At 40.0% G+C, this 16,887-nt stretch overlaps 1 protein-coding gene across 1 annotated transcript in view; it reads right to left on the minus strand.

Moving 5' to 3' along the window:
* Nucleotides 1-14,096, minus strand: part of LOC131642056 (uncharacterized) — a 37,945-nt gene extending 23,849 nt beyond the window's left edge. The window contains exons 1-3 of the mRNA XM_058912344.1: nt 13,803-14,096; nt 13,232-13,697; nt 12,467-13,126 (exon numbers count right to left, since the gene is read on the minus strand). Coding sequence (XP_058768327.1) covers nt 12,467-13,126; nt 13,232-13,697; nt 13,803-14,096 — 1,420 coding nt within the window. The remainder of the gene's footprint in view (nt 1-12,466; nt 13,127-13,231; nt 13,698-13,802) is intronic.
* Nucleotides 14,097-16,887: the final 2,791 nt, after the last annotated feature.

The following is a 16,887-nucleotide window of genomic DNA, read 5'->3' on the forward strand; positions in this document are numbered from 1 at the left end:
TCATCTGAGCATCTCTACATCCTGAAATGTTACAGAACAAAAACTAAACGACAAAAGTCAGCATGAACGAGTTAGAACATAAAATGTATGTTAGAACACATTATATGAATCAGAGCCATATAGGCTAAAATAATGTATCAGAGCAAATAATGTATCAGAGCCATAACATTATATGTATCAGAGCAAATAGAATTTTGTCAAAATAAATAGACAAATATAGATCAAATTCTATCATCAGTGCTTCTGATAGTGCTTCTGATTCATTCTTCTTTCTTGCTTCTGATCTCTGAAGCTTGACAGCACTTGGCTTGCTTCAGTTTCCATGGTTTTGCTTCTTGTGTTTGCTTTGAAGATTCTCTTCAGTATACCTGCAAAACACTTAAACCATATAGAACTTGCAGTTCTTGTTAGTGAATGTGTGGGAGCTTTACCCAGCAACTGATAGATTAATCAAATCATTTATCATTTATCTTCTCCCCCTTTTTGTCATAACATCAAAAAGAATATTTCAAGAGATTTAGATGCATAAAACAACAAATAAGATCACTGGAATGTAAATGCAAAGAAACTTTTCATTGATAATCAAAAGATATTACAAAAGGTTCCTATGTTTAACAAGATGAGAAACATTCCTAGCAAATACAAAAAAGAATTTCCAAAGAGGAAATCACTACAAAAATTAAAAACAAAACCCTAGCAAGACACACTCTGTGTCAACCCATCAAGAATCCCTGAGGACTCTTGTCTTCCAGACTGGAATCTCCACTGTAGGAGAGATCCCAGAGACCAAGGAGGAAGTGAGGGACAGTTCACAGACAGAGAGCTAATGTTGCAAACGGGGCTTTCCCTCAACATAGAAGTCAAGAATATCATTCTTAACCTCCTCCCATAACTCAAGAAAGTTTTCTGTCTTTGGGTGAAAGTTGATAACAACATCAAAGAAGAGGTCTGACTTGAGAGGTATTAGGAGAGCCATCCCGAGATATGCAGAGATCTGTCGCCTTTGAGTCATAGATCTTCAACAGGCTTAGGGTGAACGCTGGGTTTGAGCTAGGTTTTTTTAAAAAAATTTGAGCAAGAGATGAAAACGGAAGAGAGAGAGAAAAAACTCGATGAAGAAATGCAAAGAGATAGAGAGAGATGAGAGGGAAAGAGAAGAGTTTGAAGAGTATTTAAAAGGAAAATAAAATGAAACGAATGATGAAAAGCATTTAATGTTACGTGACGTGAGGAGAGATAATAAAGACAAATGAGGTGACTAGCACAGTTACCTATGGTCGGTGTCCCTTCAACTGCACGCACGTTTATCCACGAATAGTAACGACAGGTTTACCATCCCGAGATAAAACGTAACAGCTGTTTTGCTTTAAAAGAGGTTCTGAATCAACTTAGACAATGAAACGTTAGTAATAACCGAATCATAATTTCTAAAAGATTTCAATCAGAACTTCTGATATAAAAAATAATCCATTTTCATTTCAGAAGATACTCATACATGAGAACTTCTCATCTTCTCATTCTGGGCATAAATCCATACTGATGTTCTTCAGAATGAACTTAAACCTATCTTCAGCCAGGGGTTTTGTAAAGATATCAGCCCATTGATGGTCTGTATCAACAAAGTTTAAAGATATAACACCCTTCTGAACATAGTCCCTTATGAAATGATGTTTAATCTCAATATGTTTAGCTTTTGATTGAAGAATAGGATTCTTAGATAAACATATAGCAGAAGTATTATCACAGAATATAGGAATGTTACTCTCAAATATCTGATAATCTTCTAACTGACTCTTCATCCAGACCATCTGTGTACTACAACCAGCAGCAGCGACATATTCTGCTTCTGTTGTTGATAGAGCAATAGTTGCTTGCTTCTTGCTATACCAAGAGATCAAATGACTTCCAAGAAACTGGCAACTTCCTGAAGTACTTTTTCTTTCAATTCTGTCTCCAGCATAATCAGCATCGCAGAATCCTACTAAGTTGTATTCTTTAGATTTTCTGTAAACTAAGCCAACATTAGTAGTACCTTTCAGATACCTTAGAATTCTCTTAACAGCAGTTAAATGAGATTCTCTAGGATCTGATTGGAATCTAGCACACAAACAAACACTGAACAGAATGTCAGGTCTAGAAGCAGTCAGATATAAAAGAGATCCAATTATACCTCTATATAACTTCTGATCTACCTTCTTACTTACCTCATCCTTACCTAGGATGCATGTTGGATGCATAGGAGTTTTGGCTTCTTTGCAGTCTAGAAGATTAAACTTCTTCAGAAGTTCCTTCACATACTTGGTTTGATGAACATACGTTCCTTCTGATGTTTGATTTATTTGTATTCCAAGGAAATACTTGAGTTCTCCCATCATGCTCATTTCAAACTCAGCCTGCATAGACTTAGCAAACTCCTTTCCAAGTGTAGCATTAGATGTTCCAAAAATAATATCATCTACATATATTTGACAAATTAAAATATCCCTTTTAAAGGTTTTACAAAAGAGAGTAGTGTCCACTTTTCCTCTAGTGAAACCATTATCCAGAAGGAAAGAACTTAAGCGTTCATACCAAGCTCTGGGAGCCTGTTTCAATCCATACAATGATTTCTTAAGTTTAAAAACATGATTAGGAGACATAGAGTCTTCAAAACCAGGAGGTTGATGGACATAAACTTCTTCATCTATATAACCATTTAAGAAGGCACTCTTGACATCCATCTAATAAAGAGTGATGTTATGTTGAGTGGCAAATGAAATTAATAGACGAATAGATTCTAACCTGGCCACTGGTGCAAAGGTTTCTGTATAATCAATCCCTTCTTGCTGACTATAACCCTGAGCCACCAGTCTGGCTTTGTTCCTTACCACTTCACCTTTCTCACTGAGCTTGTTTCTGAAGACCCATTTTGTACCAATTATATTGAATCCATCTGGTCTAGGAACAAGATCCCAAACATCATTCCTTGTAAACTGATTCAGTTCTTCTTGCATAGCAATTATCCAGTCTGGATCTTCTAGAGCATGATCAACAGAAGTTGGCTCGATCAAAGATACAAGACCTAATTGACAGTCTGCATTGTTCTTAAGGAATGCTCTTGTTCTGATTGGATCATCCTTCTTTCCAAGAATGACATCTTCTGAATGACCAGAGATGAGTCTGGATGATCTTCTGACAGATGGTTCTTCAGAAATACTTAGATCCTCCAGAGAAGCTGATACTTGATCTTCAGATTCTTTGCTTCTGAGAAGCTCTGCTTCTGATGCGTTGCTTCTTGGCTCAACAACTTCTGATATATCAATATCACAATCTGCAAAATTATCAAACTGCTTTGGTTTTTCAGAACCAAGCTTATCATCAAACCTGATATTGATTGATTCTTCTACAATCAATGTTTCAGTATTGTATACTCTGTAGCCTTTTGAGCGTTCAGAATATCCAAGAAGGAAACATTTTTGTGCTTTGGAATCAAACTTACCAAGATGATCTTTAGTGTTCAGAATAAAGCATACACATCCAAAAGGATGGAAATATGAAATGTTGGGCTTTCTATTCTTCCACAATTCATAGGGAGTCTTATTTAGAATAGGTCTGATAGAGATTCTATTCTGAATATAGCATGCAGTGTTTATTGCTTCTGCCCAGAAATGCTTAGCCATATTGGTTTCATTGATCATGGTTCTGGCCATTTCTTGCAGAGTCCTATTCTTTCGTTCTACAACCCCATTTTGCTGTGGAGTTCTAGGACAAGAGAAATCATGGGCAATACCATTTTCTTTGAAGAACTCTTCAAAGGATCTGTTCTCAAATTCACCACCATGATCACTTCTGACCTTTATGATTTTACACTCTTTTTCAGATTGAATCTGAATGCAGAAATCAAAGAACACTGAATGAGTCTCATCCTTGTGTTTCAAGAATTTTACCCATGTCCAGCGGCTATAATCATCTACGATGACTAATCCATATTTCTTCCCTCTGACAGATGCTGTTTTGACTGGGCCAAACAGATCAATGTGCAAGAGTTCTAATGGCCTTGAGGTAGAAACAACATTCTTGGACTTGAATGCAGGTTTGGAGAACTTGCCCTTCTGACATGCTTCACAAAGAGCGTCTGATTTGAATTTCAGATTAGGGAGTCCTCTGACCAGATTCAGTTTGTTAATCTGAGAAATCTTTCTCAAACTAGCATGACCTAATCTTCTGTGCCAGACCCACTGCTCTTCAGAAACAGACATAAGACAAGTCACCTTCTGACTCATAAGATCTTGCAGATCTGTCTTATAAATGTTGTTCTTCCTCTTGCCTGTAAATAGGATTGAGCCATCCTTCTGATTTACAGCCTTGCAAGACTCTTGATTAAAGATTATATCATAACCATTGTCACTTAATTGACTGATAGATAAGAGGTTATGTGTTAATCCTTCTACAAGAAGTACATTAAAAATGGAAGGAGAGTTACCAGACTTTATAGTTCCAGAGCCAATTATCTTGCCCTTCTGATCTCCTCCGAACTTGACTTCTCCTCCAGACTTAAGCACCAGGTCTTGGAACATAGACCTTCTTCCTGTCATGTGTCGCGAGCATCCAGAGTCCAGGTACCATGACATGTTGTGCTTTGTCCTTTTTGCAGTCAAGGATATCTGCAATAGGAATAATCTTATCCTTAGGTACCCACATTTTCTTGGGTCCTTTCTTGTTAGATTTTCTCAAGTTCTGATTGAACTTGGGTTTAACATTGTAAGCAATAGGAGGAACAGCATGATAGTTTTTAATGTGAGTTTCATGATATTTCCTAGGTTGTGTCACATGCTTTTTGGTGTGTGTTATGTGAAAACTTTGAGCATGTGAAGTGTGCCTAATATCATGGGAGTGGCCATACTTGAACTGATCATACAATGGCTTGTATGTGATTTTCATTTCATCAACAGGTTCAAGTTTGTATGGGGTTTCACCCTCAAAACCAATGCCTACTCTTTTGTTTCCAGACACAGCATATATCATAGAAGCTAGCTGACTTCTGCTAATACTTCTAGATAAGAACTTCCTGAAACTTAAATCATATTCTTTCAGAATATGGTTTAGACTAGGAGTGGATTTTTCTGAATCAGAAGGAGATCCAACATTATTGGATAATTTTGAAAGTTTTTCTTTTAATTCAGAATTTTCCAACTCAAGCTTCTTTGTTTCAAATTCAAATTGCTTTTTCAGCTTTTTGTATTTGAGACTAATCTGAGACTTGAGTTCCAGTAGTTCAGTTAGACCGGAAACTAACTCATCTCTAGTAAGTTCAGAAAATACCTCTTCAGAATCTGATTCTGATGTAGATTCTGATCCGTCATCTTCTGTCGCCATCAGCGCACAGTTGGCCTGCTCGTCTTCAGAATCATCTTCTGACTCATCCCAGGTTGCCATAAGACTTTTCTTCTTATGAAACTTCTTCTTGGGATTTTCCTTCTGAAGATTTGGACATTCATTCTTGTAGTGTCCAGGCTCATTGCATTCATAGCACATGACTTTCTTCTTGTCAAATCTTCTGTCATCAGAAGATTCTCCACGTTCAAATTTCTTTGAACTTCTGAAGCCTCTGAACTTCCTCTGCTTGGTCTTCCAGAGTTGATTTAGCCTTCTGGAGATTAAGGACAGTTCATCTTCTTCTTCAGATTCTGATTCTTCAGGATCTTCTTCTCTAGCCTGAAAAGCGTTAGTGCATTTCTTGATATTAGATTTTAATGCAATAGACTTACCTTTCTTTTGAGGCTCATTTGCGTCCAGCTCTATTTCATGACTCCTCAAGGCACTAATAAGCTCTTCCAGAGAAACTTCATTCAGATTCTTTGCAATCTTGAATGCAGTCACCATAGGACCCCATCTTCTGGGTAAGCTTCTGATGATCTTCTTTACGTGATCAGCCTTGGTGTATCCCTTGTCAAGAACTCTCAATCCAGCAGTAAGAGTTTGAAATCTTGAAAACATCTTTTCAATGTCTTCATCATCCTCCATCTTGAAGGCTTCATACTTCTGGATTAAAGCTAGAGCTTTAGTCTCCTTGACTTGAGCATTTCCTTCATGAGTCATTTTCAAGGACTCATATATGTCATAAGCCGTTTCCCTGTTAGATATCTTCTCATACTCAGCATGAGAGATAGCATTCAGCAAAACAGTTCTGCATTTATGATGATTCCTGAAAAGCTTTTTCTGATCATCATCCATTTCTTGCCTTGTCAGCTTTACGCCTCTGGCATTTACAGGATGTTTGTAACCATCCATCAGAAGATCCCATAGATCACCATCTAGACCCAGAAAGTAACTTTCCAGTTTATCTTTCCAGTATTCAAAGTTTTCACCATCAAATACCGGCGGTCTAGTATAACCATTGTTACCGTTGTAATGCTCAGCAGAGCCAGATGTAGATGCAGGTGTAGGTGTAGACTTTTCACTTTCATCAACCATCTTTTACTGAAGCGTTTTTCTCTTCCTGAATCTTTTCTAAACACGGTTAAGTGCTTGCACCTTAGAACCGGCGCTCTGATGCCAATTGAAGGATAGAAAAACACTTAGAAAGGGGGGGGTTTGAATAAGTGTAGCTTTAAAAACTTGACAGATAAAAATAAATTGCACAGTTATTTTTATCCTGGTTCGTTGTTAACTAAACTACTCCAGTCCACCCCCGCAGAGATGATTTACCTCAACTGAGGATTTAATCCACTAATCGCACGGATTACAATGGTTTTCCACTTAGTCCGCAACTAAGTCTTCCAGAGTCTTCTGATCACACACTGATCACTCCAGGAACAACTGCTTAGATACCCTCTAAGACTTTTCTAGAGTCTACTGATCAACACGATCACTCTAGTTACAATCTGCTTAGTTCACTCCTAAGACTTCCTAGAGTATTCTGATCAACACGATCACTCTAGTTCCTTACAACTTAATGTAATCAATTCTAAGAGTTTACAAATGCTTCTTAAAAGCGATAATCACAACTGTGATATTTCTCTTAACGTTTAAGCTTAATCTCACTAAAATATTACAAAAGCAATGTAGTGAGCTTTGATGAAGATGAAGATTCTGAGCTTTGGATTTGAACAGAGTTTCAGCAAGTTAATTTGAATTATATTGTTCAGGATCGTTAACCTTGCTTCTCATCAGAACTTCATATTTATAGGCGTTGAGAAGATGACCGTTGAGTGCATTTAATGCTTTGCGTGTTCCGTACAGCGTCGCATTTAATGTTATACGCTTTTGTCAACTACCTCGAGCCTTGTTCACGCTGTGTCTACTGACGTAGCCTTTAATAGCTTTTAACGTTCCTTTTGTCAGTCAGCGTAGCTTGCCACTTGTACTTTCTTCTGATCTGATGTTTGTGAATACAACGTTTGAATATCATCAGAGTCAAACAGCTTGGTGCATAGCATCTTCTGATCTTCTGACCTTGAAGTGCTTCTGAGCGTGATACCATCTTCTGAGCTTCAGTGCTTCTGATCTCATGTTCTTCTGATGCTTCCATAGACCCATGTTCTGATTCTGCTTCGACCATCTTCTGATGTCTTGCCAGACCATGTTCTGATGTTGCATGCTGAACCCTTGAGACAAAGCTTCTGAGCGCTGAATTATGCGTACTCTTTATATATATTTCCTGAAAGGGAAATTGCATTGGATTAGAGTACCATATTATCTTAAGAAAAATTCATATTATTGTTATCATCAAAACAAAGATAATTGATCAGAACAAATCTTGTTCTAACAAAATCATCCTTCGGACTTGCCCTATTCAAATCTCGGTAGTCAACACGCATGCGTACCTTTCCGTCCTTCTTAGGAACAGGTACTATGTTTGCAATCCAAGGAGGATACTCACACACAGATAAGAAACCAGCCTTCAACTGTTTTTCAACTTCTTCCTTGATTTTTAAAGCCATATCAGGTCGTGTTCTTCGTGGTTTTTGCTTTACAGGCGGACATTCTGGTTCGAGCGGTAACCTGTGCATAACTATATCCGTGTCTAAACCAGGCATGTCTTCGTATGACCAGGCGAAGATGTCAACATACTCTCGAAGCAGCTCAATCAACCTTCTCTTTACATCACTTTGCAAAGCAGCCCCTATCTTGACTTCTCTCTTTGCTTCTTCTGTACCGAGGTTGATGATTTCTATGGCTTCTTGATGTGGCTGAATAGATTTCTCCTCTTGTCTCAAAAGTCTTGCCAATTCCTCGGGGACTTCACAATCTTCCCCACTATCCTCATCAGCTTGGTCAATTGGATTCTCAAAGATATCAAGACGTGGAACTGTAACATTATCATTTTTGATGGAGTTCGAGCCGGATCTGCACGATGGATGATTTATGCCTTAGAATGCAACACATAAAAAGGAAAAAAAAAGGAAATCTTTGCCATTTTTGAAAAAGTTTTTTAAAGTAAAAACAAAAATGAAAGAAATGGAACAGTAATTGCATGCGAAGATATGATTTTCATTCAATATTAAACAAATCGAAACAACATGGGGGCCCTTCTTTATACAAGTGGTCAAAATGCTTAGGGCGAAGCACTTGACTTATCGAAACAAGAAAATTACATCTCCATAAAAGTGACTCTAGGGATGTCCAAGATAGTCCAATTGTTGAGTTCCTGTCCAGGCGCAGCATGGCAAATGAATCTGGAGAGATCTTCTTCATCATCATCATCCACGGCGAGAATTTGACTTCCAGAACTGGTGCTTGCACTGACGAACACTTGAGAAATGGGGGGAATCACCTTCTTTCCAGGAATTATGCTGAGCTGAGTAGAAGAAGATGGTTGATATCCAAGGCCATACTTGTCTCGCTTCTCTTGAACATCAATCAGCTTGCCCCAGGCATTATGGGGAGTACCAGCTTCTAAGAAAGCCTTAGCATCATTTAAAGACGAGAGGGGCGCTCCGAGTTCCTTCTTATTCTCGACCACAGGGAGTTTGTCAACTGACACAATCTCTAAGGCTTGAAAAGGTGTCTCTTGTATCTCTCCCTCCACTTCAACATAACGGTATGATGCCAGATTATTGACTATCAAATCCTCTTCACCAGTGATCACAACAATCTTGTCATTCACAACAAATTTCAAACACTGGTGGAGAGTAGATGTCACAGCTCCAGCAGCATGAATCCAAGGACGACCCAAGAGGCAAGTGTATGAAGGGTTTATATCCATAACGTAGAAGGCAATGTAGAACATGTGAGGACCAATCAAGACAGGCAGATCAATTTCTCCTTCTACGGACCTTCTAGAACCATCAAATGCTCTGACACTCATAGTGCATGGTCTCATCATAATCCCATCCATACTCAACTTAAACAAAGTAGCCTTGGGCATCACATTAAGAGAAGAACCTGTATCAATCAGAACTCGAGACAACACAGCATCCAGACACTTGACGGAGATATGCAATGCTTTGTTGTGTGCTCTACCCTCAGGTGGAAGTTCATCATCAGAAAAACCCAAACAGTTACCAGCAGCAATGTTGGTCACAACCCCTTCAAACTGAGGCACGGTAATGTCTTGAGTCACGTGAACGGAAGCCAGAACTTTCATCAGAGCATCACGATGAGCTTCAGAATGTACCAAGAGAGACAAGATGGAGATCTTGGCTTGGGTCTGATCGAGTTGGTCAATCACTTTGTAATCACTTTTCTTAATGATTTTCAAGAGTTGCTCGGCATCTTGGGCATTACGTGTTACAGGAGGATCAACAGCAACTTGCTTTCCTTTTGCTTGTGTACTAGCCTCTTTGTTGGTCTCTTTAGGAGGCGGAGGAGGGGCAGCAAAGATCCGACCACTACGGGTAATGCCACTAGTGCCAGTAATATTTGTGATACTCGAAGTACCCACTGGAGGACAGTCAAACTTCTTCCCTCGAATATACACGGCATTATAACTCCAAGGAACAGCCTTAGAATCATTCACAGGAGAGGGAACAAGAGACGAGGTTGAAGGAATCGAAGGAACATTTGGAACCTGAATAACCAACGGAGTCCTCGGAGCCTGAATGACCAAAGGAGTACTCGGAGCATGAGTGACCAAAGAAGTGTCCTGAGTCTTTGACATCTCAACAGGGTAGTAAGGGATCTCTAAAGTAGCCACATCTTCGACAGGAACGACCCTTTCCACTCTAAGAACACCTTCATCCATCAATTCCTGGATTTCTTCTCTCAACCTAGTGCATTCCTCAGGATTAGAAGAACATTGCAAACAGTAGTCATGTAGTTCACACAAAACCTTTTGTTGCATAAGATACTCTCTGACAACTGCTAGCGGCATCCTAACCTCATTAACATCATTTACCAGGATCTGATCATCACATAACTCAATAGCATTGGTCGTACCAGCATGAGGAGGCATAGGATTATTCTGCACATTAGGACCAGTAGGAGCGAACGAGATAAGCTTGTCGTCAAGGAGATCCTGAACCTTCAATTTGAATGCTCTACACTTTTCAATAGTATGGCCTGGAGCCCCTGAATGAAATTCACATCGAGCATTAACATCATAACCGGGAGGGAGAGGACTAGGTGGAGGTCCAAGTTCACGGAGTTGTACCAATTGACCAGCAAGCAACTGAGGGAGAAGCTGAGCATATGACATCGGAACCGGATCGATACGCCTATCTTGGAATCTTGTTCTTTGCGGGCCCCTTTGACCTTGAGGCCTAGGGTTCTGTTGACGATTCTGAGGAGCAGCAGCTTGTTGTTGTGGTACGAAAGGCTGTTGGGGTGCCATCCATGGTTGTGGAAGAGCAGCAGCATATGCTTGAGGGACATACGGACCAGGAACAGCATAAGGCATCGGATAATAAGGAGGTGGAACAGCAGAATATGCAGGAGCTCGGCCTTGGTCAACAGAAGCGGTGCTAGTCTCCCCTTCCTTCTTCTTCACAAACCCAGAATACGGCTTCTTACCATTACCACTTGAGTTGCTAGGATTAGTAACACCTTGAATGGTACCAGCTTTGACACAGTTCTCAACCCTCTCACCAATGATGACCACATCCGAAAAGGAAGGGGAAGTATTACTAACCATGTGCTGAAGATACGGCCCTTTCAGAGTCCCCATAAACAGATCAATCAACTCTCGGTCCAATAAAGGAGGTTGGACTCGAGCAGCAAGTTCGCGCCATCTCTGGGCGTATTCCTTAAAGGACTCTTCGGATTTCTGTGACATATTTTGCAGCTGTGCACGGCTAGGAGCCATAACAGTATTGTAGTGGTATTGTTTCAAGAAGGCATCAACAAGTTCTCCCCAAGTACTGACATTAGACCTCTCGAGTTTCATATACCACTCCAACGGGGCTCCAGTGAGACTATCCTGGAAGAAATGCATAAGCAGAGGTTCGTTCTCAGCGTGAGCGGCCATCTTACGGCAATAGGAACGAATGTGAGTCTCTGGGCAGGTAACTCCCTTGTACTTATCAAAATCTGGCACCTTGAACTTCGGGGGAATAACAATCCCAGGTACCAAGCACATAGCAGCGGTGTCGAAACTTGAAGTTTTAGCAACCTCAACAGCCTTAAGGCGTTCTTCAAGAGCTTGGTACATCTTAGCAGTCTCGGTCAACTCAGCAGTGAGATCATGTTCAAGATCAATAACCTCATGGTGGTCGTCCACTACTTTAAGTGTCTCATTAATAGGAGTCTCTTTAGTTTTCGTCCCTCCGTCGACAGAAGTGGTAGGAACATCCTTGACCAAACTAGCGACGCTCTTTCTGAGTTCATCCTGTCCTTGAACAACGGCATGGAGAGTCTCCATAAGTTGGGCCATTCTTTCCCCCATAACATCCATATCCCTACGAAGGGCAGCTTGATTCTGTTCAAATTGTTCCATGACTCTCTTCTCGTTGTTTCTGGTGCGGTAAGGATGTAAGGAAGTCAGCTTTGTTGTTGAAGCAGAAATCTTTTGCTGAAAGGGACCCCAATTAGTTTCTTGTACAATAGCCTGAAAAATGCAATGTGATAATGTGAATGTATGAGTGCATGTGTGCGTATGACGTGATGTGCCATTTTCAGAGTATCCAAGATTCAATATTGATCCAGAATAGCTAACAATGTGACAAAAGATAAGTATCAAGAGAAACTAGTTCTTTTTTATTCATAACAGAAATTTAAACTTGGGCAAGCCATACATCAACAAGATAGTTCAACAAGGGAAATAAAAGACCCCATCCAACAAGTCTGGTGGTGGTCGAAACATACAGACTTAAACATCAATCCATCTGAATATAAAACAGAGGTCCTCCTTGTCTGAAGTGCTCGTCGCTCCACTTCTTAGTTTCATCAAACAGTTTCTTGGTTGCTTCTCGATCTCTTCCTTTAAGAAGGCTTTGAATCACCTCATCTTTGCGAAACAAATGCCCATCTAGCTTCTTGCAGCACTCCCTGAGTTCGTCACATCCTTTGCATTCTGGGAGATAATCCTTCTCAGACACGTCCTCCATACCCATCATTCGATCTCTGAGCTTGGCATTTTCTTCTGTTAGTCGAGTATTACGGAGGTGACTTCCTTTCAGTTGAGTCTCAATTGCCATTCTTTTAGTGGTCTCTTCTTCCAGTTTCTTTTTCAGACTCCTCACTTCAGCTCTGGCCTCCCTTTCTATCTTGAGTTTATAAGCCTTCAAGTCTTCTCTGTACTCTCGCTTGAGTCTCTCTTCTGCCTCTTTTACGGCCCTTTTTATGATCTCCTGGTGATCTTCAACAATAACAGTAGTATCTCTTTCACCTTTTTCCGTTCTAGCCCTCTTTTGAACTCTCAAAGATCCTTCTTTCAGCACCTTGGCTTCATGTGTCAACTCAACCCCTATTTGGTCCACAAGATGATGTTTTGGTCGCGCATCTGACTTCTTTTCGTGCAATTGGGTGCTTTCCATATTTACTGGGATGCAATTCTCAGCAGGCATAATGGCAATTGGAACCTTAGGTGGTTGCTTGTACAATGGATTAACCTTCGGGAAAGGCAACAGACGATCTTTAACTCTATCCTCAACCCAATCCGTGTAGGCTTGTTTGGCAACGGCATTCTTTTCACCTAGAGAAGTCTGATCATCTGTATGGATGCTATTCCAGGCACTCCTCACCTTTTCTAGACCCTTTGGATCGGTTCCTTTCTCAAAGCAAACGGATTCGAATATCTCTTTGTCCAAAGGCTTGTTTTCAAGTGCAAAACCCAACTGACGCAGCGCTAGCTTAGGATTGTAATTGATAACACCTTTCGTTCCTATGAGGGGAACATTGTCAAAAGTACCACAACTAGTTATAACTTCCTCTACGTCCATTCCGGTAGGACACCAGACAATGTCGTTTCCAGTAAGCCCCATGATCCTTTGAGGCCATTTTTGTGAGTCTTTTGTTGTAACAAACGGCCCGCTTTTAGGCAAGTGTGAAGTGAACCACTCATATAGCAACGGTAAACAACTCCCAACTGATCCTTTCTTCCCATACCTGGAGTGGATGGTATAATAAGTATCTGCTAAAAGAGTGGGCACAGGATTTTGATCCATGAAGAGACAAACAGCAGTTAGATCGACGAAATTCGGAATATTCGGGAACAACACCAAACCATAGATCATAACGGCTAGGAGAGTGTTGAATTCTTTCCATTTCTTCTCAACAGCAAGGGTGTCGGCCTTCTTTATCAGAAATTTCACATGGAATCCGTGGGTTCCACCATTAGGCTTCCAGTTATCTGTAACATCTTTCATGCTCAAATAAAGAGCACCAGCAATTCGGTCCATTTTTGGGTTCTCAGGTACACAAACAAAAGGGATCCTATGTTGAACCTTAATCTTGAGGATGTCAGCATATTCTTCAAGGGTTGGTGCCAGTTGGTAATCAAGAAAAGTGAAACATCGTAACTCAGGATCGTAGAACTGAAGAAGTGTGTATAGAGCCCATCCATCAACCCGAGAAGTTAACATGTGTAAGATATGGCCATATGTCTTCCTGAACTCATCCAAGTTATGCCCAGTAACTAAAGTGCTCAACTGAATCAGATGTGTCATATCCTCACGAAAGAAACTGCAGGTGAATGTACGCTTGGTAGCCTCTTTTGTAGCGGTCACGTTGTTAGCCATCCTGGATGAAAGGTAATAACCTCAGATACCCTGAAAAATGGCATGCATATGAGAAATAATACTATTTTCTTTTCTTTTTCCTTTCTTCTTTTTTTTTTTATTACATCTTTTCTTTCTCTTTTTTTTTGAAAATAAATATGCCATGATGAGAATGATGCAATGGAGTTTCTCCCAATATGAGAGAGTTATTGTGTCGTCTCTGAGCAGAATCACACGTCATAAGGTCAAAGGTTCGGCATAGGCGCCACACAGCCATAAGAACAATAGTCACCAATAGAACAGAATAGTCACCAACGGTACCTGTCATGTATATCCCTCCCCACTCACAGGTGAATCTAGGCCAGGGTAAGGTCATGAAACGCAGTATACGGTCCGCCCGAAGGTAAGCATCATCACAGCGCGGATGCGGGTGACGATAATACCTCCGTTTGAAACCACTACTCTGCTCGTAGTCACATGATCCATCCCGAGACGTACACCTCGAGACAAACCATGCTCCCACTCTATCCTAGGGTACCTAAAGTGCACTCATAGCCTGGGTATTGGGCCTTTTACCTCATAGAACATCCCACCCAACCTGCAAAACAGAACAAAAGACCCCAAGGAACACCAAGTATAATCCATATGCATGATGTGCAAGCAGAAATAAACATGATATGCAAGCAGAAAATAAACAGGACATGCGAAACATAAAATAAATACATAAAATAAATAAAGGCACGTATAGAGAAAACATAGCACACCCAGTAGATAAACAAACAAACGGATAGGCTAGGATCGACTCACTAAGGATGGACTAGCAACAGGTCTAGCAACATCCCCAGCAGAGTCGCCAGCTGTCGCACGCTCGCGAAAAATGAACAGAGTCGCCACCAATATATTTATCCCATAAGGGAAAGTAATACCAGGAAACCTAACAAAGGAAGGAACAGGGTCTTGCGACCAGAGAATCAAGATACGGGAGTCGGTTACGCAAGGGGAAGGTATTAGCACCCCTCGCGCCCATCGTACTCGATGGTATCCACCTATGTCTGTTTCTATCTAAAGGGTGTATAACTATGTCTATGTCTAAATGCGAAATGAATGCAGAATGTAGGGAAAATAAAGAATTGTACTCGCACGGGCCCTACCCCGCTGCCTACGTATCCTTTTCAGGAATCAGAGTTACCGTAGCTCGGCTAAGGATTTTCTGTTTGTTTTTTGTGTTTTTTAGTTGGGCGGAGTTAACGCTCGCGCTCTTGCATAAGGGGACAGCCTAGGATGCAATGGAGCGGAGATAACGGTGCCCTTAGGTGCCAACGAGGCAAAAGAAAAAGAAATGATTGGTTTGTGTCTTTTAGGATAGATGAGTGATGAACAGTTCCCAATACCGGGCCACTCACCACTTTCTCTACTTTGCTTTAGTCAGAACCATTGTTATGTGTTTTAAAGCGTTTTTGGTTGTGTATTTTTTAAGGGGTAATTTGTTTGCGATTCGAATCACATAAAATGTATAATGATCGAGAAGCAGATTAGGGAATGAATCCCACTCACTTCCATCCCATTATGTAATGTTTGAGAAACAGATTAGAGAATGAATCTCACTCATTTCTCTCCCATTAATTAATGTTTGAGAAACAGATTAGGGAATGAATCCCACTCATTTCTCTCCCATTAGGTAGTGACCGAGAAACAGATTAGGGAATAAATCCCACTCATTTCTATGCCACTAAGTGATTGAGAAACAGATTAGGGAATGAATCCCACTCATTTCTCTATCACTTTCTTAATGTGATTCGCATCTTTATTTGTTAATGTTTTAAAGTTGAAAAGAAAAAGAATGAAAAAGGGAGACTAACCTATTCCTCTAACCTAAGTGTTATCCTAATTCTAATTCTAAAGTTAACATGGAGACTAAATTCTAAAAGGAGCATTAAAATGGTATTAACAAAATAGGCCAAAATTATGGCCAAAAACAAGTAACAAAGTCTCACAACAATTATACAAAGATTAATATGTAAATGATACAAAAGAATAAAAGAAACAATTCAAGCATTGACCTAAAAAAAAAACTACTATTTTTATGAGTTTTTAATGAAAGAAATCAATCAATTAGTGTCAACATTAAACTAGCCTAAACTCTAACATTTTTATGAATTTCTATGTCATTTTACCTAAAAAGGAATTGAACCGGAATTATGATTCTAAATGTTGTTATTATCTAAAAATCTAATGAGAAAATTATGATTTTAATGCTTTTTATTATCTAAAAAAAAACTATGTCAAAAACTAAGTCAAGCATCCTAAATTCTAACAAAGAAAATATGGGCTCAGGGGTGTGTAAACTTGAAACTAAGGGTATGCCAAGAGGAGGGCGCATAGCCCAATCCAGATTGGCCCAGCAGCAAAGTTTTTGTCATTGTTCAGTCTTCAAAAAACGCACATGGGCTCAAATCCGGGGAAGTGTAGAACAAAATTGGCACTAGGCCCATACAGAAACTCAAGGGCGAGGCCTATCAGTAAGACAACCATATTGTATTTATTTTTTACTTCAATTACCCAATATGTGCATATGTTCAGCATGTACTTATTATGATAATGAAGCTCTATTTATCACGTGACATACCATGGAAAACAAATATCAATCGGTCAAAACAAACTTAAATGAGATAGGACAAAAAAGAATGACACACAGACCAATCATATAGCAGTATACTCGTATCCCTCACGTGAACAACACTCCTCATCCCCATTAAACAAAATTAGCAACCAAAATGAGGACAAACGGGCCCCACTCATACGCATGGGCCAA

The sequence above is a fragment of the Vicia villosa genome, unplaced genomic scaffold (assembly GCF_029867415.1).
Source record: "Vicia villosa cultivar HV-30 ecotype Madison, WI unplaced genomic scaffold, Vvil1.0 ctg.004426F_1_1, whole genome shotgun sequence".
NCBI lineage: Eukaryota > Viridiplantae > Streptophyta > Magnoliopsida > Fabales > Fabaceae > Vicia > Vicia villosa.